At 34.6% G+C, this 17,510-nt stretch overlaps 1 protein-coding gene and 1 non-coding gene across 2 annotated transcripts; one reads left to right on the top strand and one right to left on the bottom strand.

The window, feature by feature from the left end:
- The first annotated feature begins 14,074 nt into the window (after positions 1 to 14,074).
- Positions 14,075 to 14,425, top strand: LOC113735884 (arginine decarboxylase 1B, chloroplastic-like). Its single transcript, XM_027262854.1, has one exon. It carries the CDS (start codon positions 14,075 to 14,077, stop codon positions 14,423 to 14,425), a length of 351 nt encoding a protein of 116 aa, XP_027118655.1.
- Positions 14,426 to 15,698: 1,273 nt separating this feature from the next.
- On the bottom strand, positions 15,699 to 15,805 carry LOC113736103 (small nucleolar RNA R71). Its single transcript, XR_003459597.1, has one exon. It is a non-coding gene; the product is annotated as a small nucleolar RNA R71 (small nucleolar RNA).
- Positions 15,806 to 17,510: the final 1,705 nt, after the last annotated feature.

Raw genomic sequence — 17,510 nt, forward strand, 5'->3', positions numbered from 1 at the left:
AATGATGGAGAGGTCGACTTGATGGCCTTTTATTAGAATTTTGAATGTATTCATTTAGTCAACTTTTGGAAGCTGTATATTTTGGGATTGTAAGGTGTTTTTGTAACTTATGATATAAGATTTAATCGATTATTAAGGAATTAACCTTCCTTTATATTTTTGACTTTTAGTATCGATTGGTTTTTCTTAAGTTTGAATTGAATTTGTACCGAGTCCTGGCGAGAGCTGGGCAGGTGTCTGGCAGACACCCTAGGGTTCGCCCTTGGGAGAAGTGGGGGCATCACAAACATTAGTTTGAAGCATATCGACTTGAACACTATTGAAAGAGATAGTTAGAAACAGACTTTAATCATGCATGAACCAGATGTCTGAATTACCACTTTCCTACTTATTAGAACCTTGAGTAGTCCTATTTTGGCTAGATGCATAAGACTTTTACGTATGTGGCTGCACATTCTGACTCTCAACTATAATATCCCTAGGTGAGGAAACTGAAGTGACAAAAACACTTGCTTCTTGAGAACTCATGCTTCTGGATAAAGCTCTTGGCTGACTGCATCCAACCAAATTTGGATTTGCAAGTTGTTCCTTGTCTTGAGTTTGTCTTCTAAGTGCTTGGTTTTGCTTACCTGGGCCTGCCATCTAATTTAAACCAAATGTTAAAAAGGAAAAAATTGCTCCAACATTGTGTAAGCATTTCTTCATATTTAGAACACAAAAAGTCAGCAAATCTATTAATATAAACTAAGGACTGACACATTAAGCATTTAGCAACAAAAGGTAAAATCCAAGTCACATGTGAACATAGTATATTGAGTGAATGTGACCTAGTCCAAATCAGTGTTACAGTCACTAAGAATAGCCTCATCTTCTTCACTAGCATTGGTTTTATATTCATGAACTTCATTATCATCATCAATGAAGTCCTCAAGGCTGACATTTGACCTACTGGTTGATTGGCCAGCATGTACAACGGATGAAGGTACAGATTTCAATGGCACAATTTTGTCCCTCAGAAGTGATGGTAGATTGTCAAGGTCTATTACAGTAGTGAATTCCCCTATTGCCTCTTCTTGATATGCTTCCTTGACAATTGGTTCTTTATCTAAATTTTCAAGAACATCATAAAAATTTCTTGGACTAAACCTTTCCATGACAAACCAGTTTTTGCCCAGTTTCAAGTCTTCATGATAAAATGTGACAGCCCCACTTTCCCCTTAGGCAAACCAGAGGGTTCAACGGACCGCCTACCCAGCTCTCGCCGGGATTCAGTCGTTCACTCACACAAATCGAAAATAGAACCACAAGAAAGAGCAAAACAAGGATCCAAAACTTAAAACAAAACTTATATACATTGCTATCTCAAAAAGAAGTACAACCGTCAAGAATACAAAAGTTCTCAAGTCACCATACAACCAGCCCATGCCAAGCACTAGGGCGAGAACCAAAACAAAACCAAAACTAGGCCCAGCTAGTCGATACAGAGCTCTCGCCCTTGCTCGCCTTCCCCTGCTAAGGAAAACAAAACTAAAGGGATGAGCTAAAAGCTCAGTGAGGTTCCGAACATAGAATCAAGCCATAAATCAAACAATAAGTCAAGAAACATGTACAATATTTACAATAAGTCACACATGAAAAGGATACGTTCGTTCATTCGTTCGTTCTCTTGTCATTCCCCTTATTCCTTCATTCGTTTGAAAATGCATTTTTTTTGTAAGTAAAACCCTCGTTTGTTCGTTCGTTCATTTCATTCAACCCTTCCTGGACATTGACCAGGCTCCACCAACCTCCACCAACCTACAAGGTAATACTCGAGTATACCAAACGTTCACCCAGGTCACCAAATTGCCCGACCGAGTCCGCTTCTGGCTCGAGTCGATCAGTAACAAGGGGCAGGGCCCAGTTCAGCCAAACGGCTTACATTCATGCGCAACTAGCATTTAATCATTGAAAATTTCACATTTATTTAGGTCGAGTGCGATAAAATACACACTCGCCTAGAAACTCGTTTTAACAATCATTGAAAGCACTTAACACATTATCAATCAAAAATAACAAGCCAATAAGCCAAGAAAATATAACAAACAAGGAACACTCACCGAATTTTGCAAAATAATGTCCAAAATGTCCTATCGGATCTTACCCTCGGTCCCTGAGAAAACCTATGATTCAACGAGAAAGAATATTACAATTCATCTAGCACAACAAGTAAGTGGAATCAAGGAACTAGACTAGTTACGAGTAAAACGGATAAAGGTGATTTTAAAGTGAAAATAAAGCCATTTGGATCTGTGGACGGAAATAACTAGGGTGTCATAAACCAAACTCAAAGGATTATAACAGTTCCAATGGAAAACACTTCAATCAAAGTCAAGTCGGAATCCAACTAGATAGGCTCAGAAATATTATTTTCGGAATCGTTTATGTGGTTAAAAATCAATATACATTCAAGTAGGTATTATGGCCTACATGTCTCGACTGAGAAAACCTTAGGTCATACCTCGATATTTTGGTATGAAGTAGTAAATAAACATTTGAAGATTCAAATAGAAAAGGTATCATATGGAAAACGGGTATAGTATTTGCCAAACAAAAATATACAAGTTCAAATAGAAGCTTAGCCCTTGAGCGAAAATTTGGACAGCACGCCCTTTGCATTTTCCTATTTCCAGCCATTTATGGCTTCATTATTTTTCTTATTCAAACCCAAAGGTACACACACCACAATTTAATTTCAATAGCCGTTCAGTAAGCTCCAAGTAGTACCAGTACAATTCAAGTTAGGGAAAAGTCCGGAAATGAAAGTTAAGCTCTAAACCATAAAAACAGTTTTTGACATCATTTTGCGGTTTTGGCACTATTGGCACTACGATTATCGGATGGAGGTACAAGATACACCGTTTCAAAGCTAAGAGATAGTGTTACAATGTTGAAGAAGGCTACTCAGCCCAGTTTCTCATGCACTCAGGTTAAAAATTCACTATACTAAACCAGAACCGCAAAAACAGGTTCACCAACCGCATTCTGGTTCAAACATCATAAGTCAGGCTACCTAAGTCCAAATCAAGTGATTCTAAAGCCATCCAAAAGATAAGATACAAGGCTAAAATTTTTCAGAAGACATAAACAACCAAATCAGAAGCATTCCCAATCAAATTAGCCAATCACAGACGCAATTATCAAATTCGGGTAGAAACAAGGCAGCAGGGGTAATTTAGTCTTTTCATAAGCTACGTTACTCCGATTGACCTGAAATTTTGTAGACATCTCTAAAATATCATTCCCTACAACTTTTATGTTTTAACCCAAGGCTAATTCGGCCTCTAACTATGAGGTACTGTGCCGGGCAGAATGTAAAATAATGAAACCCTAACTTTCCAAATTTCTTTCCAAAGCAGAAATTTCCTGCAATTAACCACTTTTCCCACCTTCTAGCTTCCTTAAATATCATTTCCAATCATCATACATGACCACATAATAATAATCATAGGAAAACAGAAAAATCACCAATAATTATAAAACTTCACCAATTCAACCAAAATCAAGATATAATCTATAAAATTACATTTTAACCTACCACAAATCATGAATTAAACATCATTAGATGGAGGAGAGGGGTTCCTTCACTACTCACCTTAACAACCCAAGAAAAGAAGCAACTTGGCACCTTAATCTTCCAAACCACTTCACAACCAAGCTTAACTTCACTAAACTAAGAGGTTTTATGGAGAAATTTGAAAATTAAATGGTTTAATTGAGAGATTAGGCAAGATTAGAGGTAAGATTATGGAGAGTTTCTTTTCTTTTCTCCTTGTGAGAAGGTCGGCCAACAAGAAAGAAATAAGAAGAGATTTTGGGTCAATTTTGTTATATGGTAAAGGTAAAGTAAAATGGTCAAAGTCCATGACCAATAGAAAAGTGCCACCTAGCACCCTTTTTGTTCATGGTTATCCTTTTGTCTCTTCAACAATAATCCATTTAAGGTAACCTCTAATTATCTCTTAGTACCTGCTAAATTAAATCCGGTATACACAACTTAACCTAATTGGCCGAATTTTACCGAACTTTCCGCACTAGCGGGTCCCACGTCCAATATACACTCTTATTTTCTCAAAAACTAATCGATACTAGGAAAATCATCTAAAAACTATATTAACTCATAAAAATTATTTGGAAAATGTTCCTACTAAAGAAAATGCAGAAAGCATGCCAGTAAATAAAATAAAACCCAAAAAATGAGAAAATTACGGGGTCTCACATAAAAGACTTGTTCAACATGTTCTGGAAGGACATACAACTAGTCTTCATACCATTGTCTTGATGAATTGATTCTTGTGATACCCCAATCTTTGTCCACTTGATTTCCAAAATTGTCATCTGTCTTCCATCAATCACACTTGAATAAAAGAATCTTTTTGTTTCCGAGCCAGCATCTTACTTCAATAACTTCTTTTATCACATCATAAAAATAAATCATATTGTCATCATGCTCACCTCTCACTACAACATCATTGTCTTGAGTTCTCCATTGCCTTTCACGATCTTTTGGTGAGAAACCTATACCTATTAACAATGCAACCATTATATGTGCTAACTCTATGATCTTGTTGGGAAAGAGCTACCAATCTAGGCACACAATATTAGAATTAACTCAAGATAAATTGCTCTTTTCCTAAGTACCAGTTAAAATGGGAACAAATCAAATGACCAAACAACAATATCAATAGTAATAATAATATGTAGGAAAAAAAAGGCACATGACACCAAGATTTTTAACATGGAAAACCTAAATTTGGAAAAATCACAGGACCTAGTCTAATAAATAATCTCCACTATCACAATAATCGAAAAATATAGGTCTACCCAAAATATTCGAATGACAACAATATCACTAATATCAACAAAGTAAAATAGCTACAAATTCATCTCCCAAATTATAACTGTCAAAGAAGTGGATTTGGAAGGGTTTTACCAAACGAAAAGAAAATCCAAAATCTGAACCAGTATATGGGTAGAGTTCGACGAGAGAATTGCGTGGTTAAAATTTTGTCTCAAATAGATTTCAAATCACCCTCCAATCAAGACCTTCAAGTTTTTCTCTCTAGCTTCTTTTCTCCCAATTCACTCTTTTCTCTCTCTTCATTTTTCTCTCTTAGAAGGAAAAGTGGCGGCTGAAACTTTTTTTTATTCCTCGATTGTTGATTTCTCAAGTCACAAGACTTGGTTTCACTACTTTATTTGGTCAAAATTGACCAAACTCATTAACATGTGGACTTGTTATGATTGGTCCACCAAATGGTTTGGACCCGTAAGCCCAACAATCTCCCCCTCCAACTCATTTGAGGGGCTCCACCAAATCTGTTTCCTGTCTACTAAGCAAGAGTTTTTCCTTAGGCAATGCTTTGATCAGCATGTTAGCACCATTATTATTAGTGTGAACTTTCTCAAATGTCAACAACTTGGAATCCAATACATCCCGAACCCAATGATACCTCACATCAATGTGTTTGGATCGAGAGTGAAATATAGAATTCTTACAAAATTGAATGGCACTCTGAATATCACAGTGATGGAGAAAGATTAATCAAATCAACTACAGTCCTCATTGGCTCACCCCAAAAGGATTTTGGTAGTTTATCATTGGAAAGCATACCTCTAACCTGCTCAATGATGGATCTATTTATCTTTTCTGCTACTCCATTCTCTTGAGGAGTTTTGGGTACTTTCTTTTCTAATTTAATCTCATGGGACTTGCAGTAGCTTTCAAATGATCCCCTGTACTCACCACCATTGTTAGCACGAACACACTTTAACTGCTTGCCAATCTCCCTCTCAACTTTGTTATGAAATCTTTAAACATATCCAAAACCTAATCTTTAGATTTCCAAACAAAACACCAAACTTTTCTAGCAAAGTTTTCAATAAAAGTTACAAAATAAACAGCACCACCAAGAGACCTATCTTTCATATAGCAGACATCAATGTGCACCAACTCTAGCGGATTCAATTTTCTGCATGGAGAAAAATTTTGAAATGCAAGTCTATGTTGTTTCCCATAAATGTAATCAACACAAGATTTAAGTGTATTACCTCTAACTTCAGGTAGGAACTGCTTGCGACCAAGTGTCTAAATCCCCTTTTCACTCATATTCCCAAGTCGTTTATGCTAAAGATCAATGGAGGAATCATGAACTGCATTCACTTCTCCATTCCCTAACTTGACTTAGCAACAATGAGATTTCCTTTGTTGAACTTCCATTGGCCTCTATCTTGCGAGCTATGGTAGCCTTCATCATCAACCTTTCCTGTAGAAATAAGATTAAGGTGAATATCAGGAACATATCGAGCATTTTTCAAAACTAGTTGGCACCGCACCCGGTATCTGTATCCAAATATATGTCTCTCATGTCAATAACTTTGCACGAGACCTCATTTTTTTATTCTAACATAGCCAAAGTCTCCATTGGTATAGGTTGAGAAGAAATGTCTGTAAAGGGTAACATGGTAGGATGCACTTCAATGAACTATCCAATCACTATCATGACAGGTAACATTTACATGACCATCATCATAGAATACATGAGCTGTCACAACTGCTATAGTCTCTTCATCATCTTTTTCTTTTGCCTTGCCTTTCCTCTTTTTCTTAGCTTGTTCCCATTTTAAGATTCTGCACTCTTTCTTATAATGCCCCTTCTTTTTGCAATAAAAGTATGCATAATTTTTTCATGACTCAAACTTGCCTTCGGATTTGTCATTCTTGTTGTGGGTCCTCTGCTTTTACTTCTCCCCTTTCTTTTTTTTCTTTTCTATCACTAGGGCCTAGAATTCATTCACAATTTCTTGTGCCTTCCTCCTGAGTTCTTCATTCATCACAGCATCTTTTGTTATATCCATGGTCAACACACCATTCGGAACTGAATTACTAATCAAAATCACCATTGTCTCCCAACTATCCAGCAGTGAGCTGAATAATAGCAAAGTCTGCACCTCATCATCCAAGTTCAGATTCAACATAGCTACTTGGCTTATCAAACCCTAAAAATTACTTAGATGCTCAGTCATATCTGCCCTATGTTTGTATCTCATCCAAGTAATCTACTTTAGACAAAAAGCTTTATATAAACCGGTCTTTCTTTCATACATACTTTCTAAATTTTTTCACAATACATCAGCTCTAATTTCATTAGCAAAGTATTAGAAAATACTCCAACCAATCAATTTTCTAATATTACCAACAGTTTTTCTGTGCATGGCACCCCACTTTTCATTACTTGGTCTACCCTTATCTCCTAGAATAGGATCAAACAAATCTCTACAATATAAATAGTCTTCCATTTTAGACTTCCAAATCGAATAATTAGTTGCATTCAATTTTATCATACAACAACTATCTGAATTATCCATTTTAACTAGTACAAATGAGCAGCCCAACCTTGTTGCTCTGATACCACTTTGTTGGAAAAGGGGTACCGGTGGAGATACATAATATCAAAGTTAACTCAGGACAAATTACTCTTTTCTCAAGTACTAGTTAAAATAGGAACAAATCAAATTACCAAACAACGATATCAACAGTAATAACAATATGCAGAAAAAATAAAGGCATAGAGCACAAAGATTTTTAATGTGAAAAACCCGATTTGAAAAAAATCACAGGATCTAGTCCAATACAAAATTTTCACTATCATAGTAATGGGAATACACAGGTCTATCTGAAATATTCGAATGACAACAATATCACAAATATCAACCAAGTAAAATAGTTACAAATTCATCTCCCAAATTATCAACCAAGTAAAATAGTTCAAAAAGTGGTTTTGGAAGGATGTTACCAAACGAAGAGAAAATCCAAAATTTGAACTAATAGATGGGTAGAGCTCAACGAGAGGATCATGTGGTTAAAATTTCATTTCAATTGGGTTTCAAATCACCCTCCAATCAAGACCTTGAAATTTTCTCTCTCCAGTTTCTTTTCTGCTAATTCACTCTTTTCTCTCTCTTTGTATTTCTCTCTTAGAAGGAAAAGTGGCAGCTTAAGCTTTTTTTTTAATTCCTCGGTTGTTGATTTCTTAAGTCACAAGACTTGGTTTCCCTACTTTTTTTGGTCAAAATTGACCAAATGCATTAACATGTGGACTTGTTATGATTGGTCCAACATATGGGCTGAACTCGCAAGCCCAACAGATCTAAACCAAATACTAATACTCGGATTTCATCATGGCAGTGTTCAACACCATGTAGAACCTGGCCAAGGGCAAATTAACAAGTTATTTGCTATATTGAGAAAAAATAGTAAACTGAATTTTATAAATTAAAGTATACACGGTATTTGAACTAGGCTTCAAATTCTCTATCATGCCTTTGCTCAAATTATCAATACTCTCTGCCTCCAATTTTTGTTTGTGCCCACTATCACAAAAGAAAAAGGAATAACCAAAAAGAGGTATAGGTCTCATATCAATATATGCAACACAGGTATGGACTTAAGGTTAGGATCTTACTTTATATAATTCTCAATCTCATCACAATTATTCAATAGAAACATGTGAATTTTTGTTAGCTTCGAGTTAGGTAGATAACCCCATTTTGGCCCTCCAAATGGACGATCATGAAAATATTGATGGTTGACCAGTGGTTTCCACTCTTTCATTATTGAGCTTAGGTCTGTTGAATATTGTCTGAACATTTTCTAGATACATAGAGCAAAATGTCAAGCATTCTTTGTACTATGTACTGCTCAGTAATACAACCCTCTGGTTGAGCCTTGTTTTCCACATAACTTTTCAATGTTTCCATATGCCTTCTTTCAAAAAAGAGAACACAAGAAACCAAGATCTTAATGTAGTAATTAAATTATATATTATTAAAGTACAACATAAAAAAAGTTACACCATAATAAAAAATCCGAAAAACTCTTCTAGATTCTCTCTAGAAAACATCCTTAATAATGTCTTATTTATAATCTACCAGACTTGTTAGGAAGGAAACCACTTGCATAAGAAATTGCCAAATAAAACACAAATTCCTAAATTACACAACTACTAAAAATCTAACTCCAATAAAACTAATAAATAAATAAATAAATACTTCTAGGTTTGGTTTAGTTTGCCAACGTTACCTCCCTTAAACCAAACTTTCCATTAAGACAGGTCCAACACCATTTTGAGCAACAATCTCTATACAAATCTTTGTCGCAATATCGCTGAGATGCAACTCCATCTTGTTATGAATTATTAGCTTCATCTTTACACGTGGCATCAGATGCACTTTGTATTATGCAAACAATTTCTCAGCAATTTTTCCTTGGTTAAAGTACTCACTTATACAATTTCATTCATTACTAGAATCACCATACTTACCACCAATGTAAGTGTCAAAAAATAAAAAATCATAGATTACTTTCTTGCCATAATTATCATCACCAAATAATTCAAAATAACCACTACCACAATCATAAAAAATTTTCATACTGTCAATCAACTCTTTTGGAGCAAAATATTTTTGAACTCTGATGAAATTCGTATCTATCAAATCAAAGATCTTTCCATCATCTTGAAGAGAGTTTGAACCAATAAAATTTTTAACAATTGTTTTTTCTTCATATACCAAATCAGGCTTTTCTTTTTCCTTTATCAAATTATCACATTATTTTTCTTTAATAAATTCATCACTCCCAATATCTCTAAATAAGGTATGCAAATCAAAACTATCAACTGATTCAATATTTTCAATATCACTCATATCATCAAAAAATCTATCATTCTCAAAATCCACAAATCAATACCAACAACCAAACTTCAATTTGAAAGCATAATTTCTCTCAATTGTCTGCAAAACACAATAAATATCTTTCCAAAATCTCTAAGGTATTTAGTACGAAGAACAAAAAGTTTTGTAGATACTTCCTGCCCTTGTTTTACACATCACTTGAAAGAATAATTGTGTCTTTTTCTTGAAAACATGTTTTGGCAACTAACTTGCATCAACCCAACAAAGAATATTATCCAAATTACATTGTTTGAAATATTTGTTCACTGTTAAAATCCAGCCAAAGTATGTATGTCAATTTGTGCTTATAGGATTCAATATGAAAAATTTTTCACCATCAATCACATTTCTATAATATTTTACCGTTATATAATAATTCATATACCTGAATAAATTTTTCTCTCCCTTTTGTCAAGTTTCCTGGCCTCCCTGATTGATTGACCAATTAAATCCTTCAAGTTGACAATTTGTAGCAATCAACAAATTTGACAGGATTCCTTTCCAATCTCTGTCATCACACTTGCAACAATCTAACAATTTTTGGACCAATCTTACGGTTGAATTATTCACCAACTACACCAAACTTTATGGTCTAACTCGATTAACTGAATATTTTTTGGCAACATTGTGTCCTAATTCTCTGACAGCGGAAATGCCCAGGACTAACGTCGTAGTCTGGCACTTCATACCAATTGTAAAATCCAAATTTTATGGTTTTAATAATAATCACTGTGTGCAGGGTTACAGAATTGAAAGGATAAAACAAACATTCAAAATATATGTAGACGAGAAGAAAATAATAAACTCAACTCACAATATTATTGAAATCTCAAATAATGAAGAAAGTCACACCATAATAGAAAATCTAAAAACTCTTCTATACTCTTTGGGCTCTACAATAGTCACTGCATGCAGGATAATAGAATTAAAAGGATAAAACAAACACTCAAAATATATATGGGAAAGAAGAAAATAATAAACTCAATTCACAATATTATTAAAATTTCAAATAATGAAAAAAGTCACACCACAATAGAAAATCTGAAAAACTCTTCTAGACTCTCTCTAGAAAATACCTTAAATAGTGTTCTATTTATAATCTACTAGACTTGTTAGGACTTGCATAGGAAATTATCAAATAAAATACAAATTTCTAAATTACACAACTACTAAAACTCTAACTCCAATAAAACTAATAAATAAATATTTCTAGACTTGGTTTAGTTTGCCAACATTTCCTAAACCTCTCTTCCCTATTTATATGCTAAAATTGTGAAAATAGTGATATATCGTTTCTTTGGTTTAAATCTCTGCCCCTGAATGCATCTTGAAATTTCAATCTATGACTGGTTTTGAATTATTTTAGATTTCTACAAAATTTTGGCCTGATTATTTCTGAAAAAATATATTCAATCTTTGTTATGCCCAAAATCTGTTTGATAAAATGTAACAAAAAATATATTCAATCATCATTATGCCCAAAATCTATATGAAATTCTTACAAAATATATTCAATCTTTATGAAAGAGGAGTTTGGGCTCTTCAATTGTTTTTTAGCTAAAGGGAGGAACTCCGGCCTGTCCAACGCCATCCACAGCCCGTGAGTTCAGCAGTCAAGTGAGAGAGATTTGACCAAGTTTTGGATTTGGATTTTTCATTTTGCTTTTGCTGTTCTTCTCTTACTTTATGTGAATTTTAGTGTGGGTGCTGTGTGCTGGCTGGAAATGCAGTTTTCGTTCCCAACGAATTCCCTGTGAAGAAGAAAATGTCCCATCCAAGCAATCCATTGAGGCTCACTTCGCTTGGAGAAGATGACATATTTATGGAATTGTACCATAAGTCCCTCATTTTTCTCTTTTTTGGTAATTAACCATTGGGTTTTAGGTTTTGTTATTTGACCCCAGAATTTTATTATAGGTGTTTTCAGTTAGGTCCTTAGCCATTATCTAGTTAACTTTTAGCTTAATTAGAATTTAGGTAGGTTCTTGTATTTTTATTCTTTTGTCCTCTTCCTTTATTTTCTTTTATTTTTCACCTTAATTACTTATATTATCATGCAATGTGTTCAAGTAGGTCAAAAGTACATTATTCATTGGCTTTTCCAATGAAAGTCTGGGAATTTATTATTTTACTTTATTTCACTTTTAAGTTTCAAGCATGTTTTTTTACATGTTTAGATGCTAATTAAATGCATGTTATTTGTCTACAATAGATTAATACATTTTCTGTCTCAAAATTAAAAGAATAAAATTAAACTTGCAACCGATTTTATGAGGTGTAAAGGATGGTTGAAGGTAAAACCTCAACCTTCCCTCCTCACAAATGTAGCTCTTCATTTTTCTAATTTCCAAAGACTTAGAGTTTTCTAATTAAAGGATTTTAATTTTCAAAATAAAAATTACTTTTTTATAGGTGAAACGATACGCATAAATTCAACTCAATATTGAATGGTGTCTTCAAATTTTTCAAAAATCCTTTTCCTAGACCCTTTTTTATGTTTTTACACCACATTACTACTTGTTTACATTTTGCACTATCTAAATTTGTTTACACCATACCTCCACTTATTTACAAATAAGGTGTATTTCTTGGATTTTTGACCAAATATTGTATTAATTGGTAGGTTCTACTCATGTGTGATAAATGGTGCTTATTGTAGGAATGTGGAGTAAAAAGAGGTTAAAGGGCGATTTTCTAGAAGGCCTATGCACAGTTTAGTGTGGGAGCATTTAAGTTCTACTTTCAAGTCCAAAAAGCTAGGGATTTTCCTGCACATAGAAGTTTCCTAATTCAAGTCGAATTCCTGAACGGACGATTTGCTGAAGATTGGGTGGATTTCTTCCCGTATTAGATAGAGTATTCAATTAGTAAATAATAGACATTATCTTTTAAGGATTTCCTTTTCCAATTAGGAAGTATATCTTATCTCAATAGCAATAAATTAGGAGATTTGTGAGGAATAAGGGCGGCCGGCTATTGATTCTTTACTTCCAAGCAAGAAACAAATATCTATCTTTCTTTTCTTTTGTGAGAGGGACGAGATGGCTTTGTAATACTCCATCTTCTGCATTGGAAGTTTTCTACATGATCAACAACTAATTTTCTTTTCCAATCAAAAGTCAACTTGAAGATACGGTTCCAAACATCTGTGTGATCAAATTGATTTATAATTGTTTCTTTTAATTAATTGATATTCATATGTTTTCTAATTTAATTTCTTATGATTGTTTTGTTGTTTGAATGCCAAGGGGCCTGAAATTCTAAATAACCTAATAATTGACTACCATATTAACTAGTTAAATCCATCATTGTTTGATTAGTTAATACTAATGGTAACTAGCATGATTAGTTTCATGTTAGAGAAACATATGATCTAAATTAGACAAACTCTTATAGCGTGTTTGTTGGTTCGGGTTGGGATTTTCTAGTTTATAATGCAATAAAAAAAGTAAATTCTATGGTTGTACTTAGGATTATTTTTTGGTTAAGAAAATAGTTAATGGTTGTATTGTGCCTATCAATAAAGTAAGGAAAAGTTAGCTGTGAGAGTTTGTTGATGATTATAACTAATCTATTAATGAGTAATTGAACTATTTTTACATCGATGATCAGTTGTGTGAACCATATCTAAAAAGTTGTACCTTTGGCTAGAATCTTGTTTATTATTGATTTAATTCCTATTTCTTTCCATGAATTGCTTTTATAATTAGTTAATTAGCTATTTTTAATTTTTTTAAAAATCCCCTCATAATTATTACTCTAAATAAAAGAAAATTTCTCTTTAATCCCTAGGGGTGTGCAAAGTCGAAAAATTTCGATTTCGAGACTGATTTCGAATTGAATTCAGAATTTTGAATTCGAATTTCGGTAATTCGGAACTGAAATCGGTATTTCCGATTTCGAATTAGTTGAAATCGGGTCGAATTTGAAAATATATTTTTTGAAATTGGAATTACTGAATTCAAACTGGGGAATTCGAAATCAAAAATGGTATTTCGATTTTGAATAATAATATTTATATATAATATAATAGTTTTTATTTTTCAACAATACATATATAATATATATTATATAACATAATAAGTTAATAACGATATATCTAATAATTGAAATTGCAAAAACCCTAATCTGTTAACACTTTTGTATTCTTCAGCCGCCTCTTCCTCATCGTCTCTCATCTTCCTTCCTGTACCACCACCACCTCCACCACCTGACTCTATCTCACCTTCAAGCCATCTTCACGCCCTCCTCCGCCTTCCTCCGCCACCATCGTCTCTCACCTTCAAGCCCGACAGACATCTTTATGCCATCTTCACTCTTCATCTTCAAGCCATCGTTAGCCTTCATCTTCAAGCCTGGAGTGAGGGGAATATTGTCGGACCTGACGTGTGATAGTGATGGGAAGGTCGACAAGTTTATTGGAGGTGAGTCAAGCTTGCCCCCCCATGAATTGCAAGGCATTGGTGGTAGTGGTGGGGGATACAATTTGGAAATGTTCTTAGGTGGGGCTTATGAGGAGGCGCTTGGAGGATTCCATAACCTGTTTGGCGGCCCTAGCGTCGTACGTGTGTCCCAGAGTGATGGCCCTCACAGCTTTGCTATGACGTGTGCCGTCCCTGGAGTGGCATGCAGGGATGTTCTCCGGGTGATGTAGTTGGACAAATTGAGGTACGCGTCCCCTTTTTGTTTCTACATCAAACTCTTCCGCCCCTTTTTTTTCTTTTCTGGGTTGCTGGAGCTTGGAGGTGTCGACTATGTAGGAATCACCAAGGTTGTAATTAGAAAACAAACAATTCAAGCAAGGATAGTGGTACTGCTGTTTGAATGTTGGGCTGACATCATAGTAATCTTGATAGTTTTCAGATAGACGGCAACAATTAGTGGAAGATGCATCTGTTGTTTCATAGGGACTGGATGTTTCATGTTTGTGGATGGTATACTTATGCAAATAGGGACAAATATGCCTGTGGTGAGCAGAAGAGGTTTTTTCGTTTTTTAACAAAAGAGGGGAAAAAAGGGAATTTGGTGGATTTCGGAATCCACCGAATTCCGAATTCAATTCGGTAACGAATTCGAAATCAGAATTGACCATTTCGAAATCGAATTCAGTCGGAAAAAATTAAATTCCGATTTCAAATTTCTGATTTACTGATTTTGATTTCGATGCACAGCCCTATTAATCCCTGTGAAGACGTCCCTAGTTTCTACTATATACAAAATTAATATTTTTTTGAGTAGGACTTCTATTATTGAACAGATTCGACATCTACAATTTGTGGCGCCGTTGCTTGGGATTGGTGTTAGTTTATTTGTTTCTATTTAAGTTCATTTTATTTTATTTTCTAATATTTTTTCTATTTTATGCCTCGTTCTTCTCGTACAGATGAATTAATCTTTGATCCTGCAATTGAGAAGATAGTGCATAGGCTACGAAAAGAGACTAGAAAACACAAATAGGAGCAATCGTTTACTGAATCCCCAAGGTTTAATTTGGCGATTGAGTTGGTGAATTCTTGAAGTGATTACTTGAGTGATTTAGAAGGAGAAGCAATCACCATGACCAATAATTGGACACTGAAGGAGTTGGCTGCTCTTGGCTTAAATTACAGCCAATATGTATCACTTTTCCAAATTTAGATGAAAATACTTCTTTTGAGTTAAAAGTTGACTTAATTCACCTCTTACCTTCTTTTCATGGTCTTCCAAATGAGAAGCCCCACAAACACTTGCAAGATTTTGAAGTAGTATGTTCAAGTATGAATCCTCTTAGAGTTATTGAAGAACAGATAAAGATGAGGGCATTTCCCTTCTCCCTCAAGGATTTTGCAAAATACTGGTTGTACTATTTGCCCGCTGGAAGTATCACAACCTGGACGGAGTTGAAGAAGAATTTTTTAGCAAAGTATTTCCCTACCTCTCAGGCCACAAGTTTGAGAAAGGAGATATGCGGAATCTAACAACAATGTGGGGAATCCTTCTATGAGTACTGGGAATGATTCAATAAATTGTGCACCAGATGTCCACAATATCAGATAAGCGATCAATTGCTGATCCAATACTTTTAGAAAGGGCTTCATCTATCTAACCGAAACATCATTGACACTGCAAGTGGTGGAGCACTGGTGAATAAGACCCCAAGAGAGGCATGGGACTTGATCGAAAAAATGGCAAAATTTCATAATAATTTGGTTTTTGCAATAACATTCTTATTCGTACAGTGAATGAGTTAGATACTTCATCTATTCAATAGCAATTATCTGAAATCACCCCTTTTGTGCAACAATGGGATGTAGGGAATTCGCAACAAGCCAAGGTGTGTGGGGTTTACACAAATATAGGTCATTCTGTGGATATGTGTCCAATGTTTCAAGAGGAGGGTGTCGAATAAGTAAATATGGCTGGTAATGTGCACGTGCCACGCAGGCAATATGATCCATACTTCAATACCAATAATCCGGGTTGGAGGGATCATTTGAACCTTAGTTATGAAGGAAATAGGCAACCAAATTTTTTTCAAAAGTCTCAATACCAACCAAATTCTCAAGTTCTCAACCTGTGTCTTTTAATTTAGGCAACTCTTTAAAAGATATTATTAAAACATTAGCCTCTAACACTTTACAATTTCAACAGGAGACGAGGTCAAGCATACATAATTTAGAAAATCAAGTGAGTCAATTGGCAACTATGGTAAATCACCTAGAAGCCAAAATGGACCAAAGGCTACCATCACAACCTGAGGTGAACCCCAAGAACGTGAGTGCTATGATCCTTAGGAGTGGCAAAGAGATAGATGGACCCAAGTTGATCAATCCAAAGATTAAGAGTGCAGATCAGATTAAAAAGGAGATTAAAGAAGAAGGACAGAAGAATACAAGCCCTAAGGTAATTTCTAATCCTGTGATTCAAGTTAAATCTAATTAACCCATCTCCTTTTCCTAGAAAGCTAGAGAAATTGAAGAAGTAAGACAAAGAAAGGGAGATTTTAGAAGTGTTTCGGAAGGTGACAATCAATATTCTTTGTTGGACATGACCAAATAAGTGCCAAAATACGCTAAATTTTTGAAGAACTTGTGCGTTAACAAGAAGGAATTGAGAGGGAGTGTGCAAATTGTGGTAGGTGAGAATATCTTAGTGATTTTACAAGGAAAATTACTACTTAAATGCAGGGATCCATGTATGTTTACTATTCCTCTTAAGATGAGAAATTCTAGAATAAGAAATGCCATACTAGATTTAAGGGTTTCTATTAATATGATGCCCAAACCTATTTATGATTCCCTAAATCTATAACCTTTGAAAGAAACATGGGTAATAATTCAATTAGTTGATCGTACATATGCTTATCTGGATAGGGTAATTGCAAATGTTTTAGTTCAAGTAGATAGATTAGTTTTTCTAGCTGGTTTTTATGTGCTTTGCATGGAAGATGCTAACTCTTCAAATCCATCATCTTTTATATTAGAAAGACCATTATTGAGTACTGCCCAAACTAAAATTGATGTTAGTAAGGGTACACTTACGATAGAATTTGATAGAAAAGTAGTTATTTTAATATTTTTTGATAAAATGAAACATTCCAATGACTCTCATTCAGTGTTCGCAGTTAATGTTATCAATCCCATTGTGCAAGAATTTCCTAAGTTTAATTGCAGGGGTTAGTTGAATGTTGCTGCAAACAAGCATCATGGGTTGAAAGGAACTTATGACGTGGAAGCGGGCAGAATGTTTATGCTAGTATG

This window comes from Coffea arabica, chromosome 3c (genome assembly GCF_036785885.1).
Source record: "Coffea arabica cultivar ET-39 chromosome 3c, Coffea Arabica ET-39 HiFi, whole genome shotgun sequence".
NCBI lineage: Eukaryota > Viridiplantae > Streptophyta > Magnoliopsida > Gentianales > Rubiaceae > Coffea > Coffea arabica.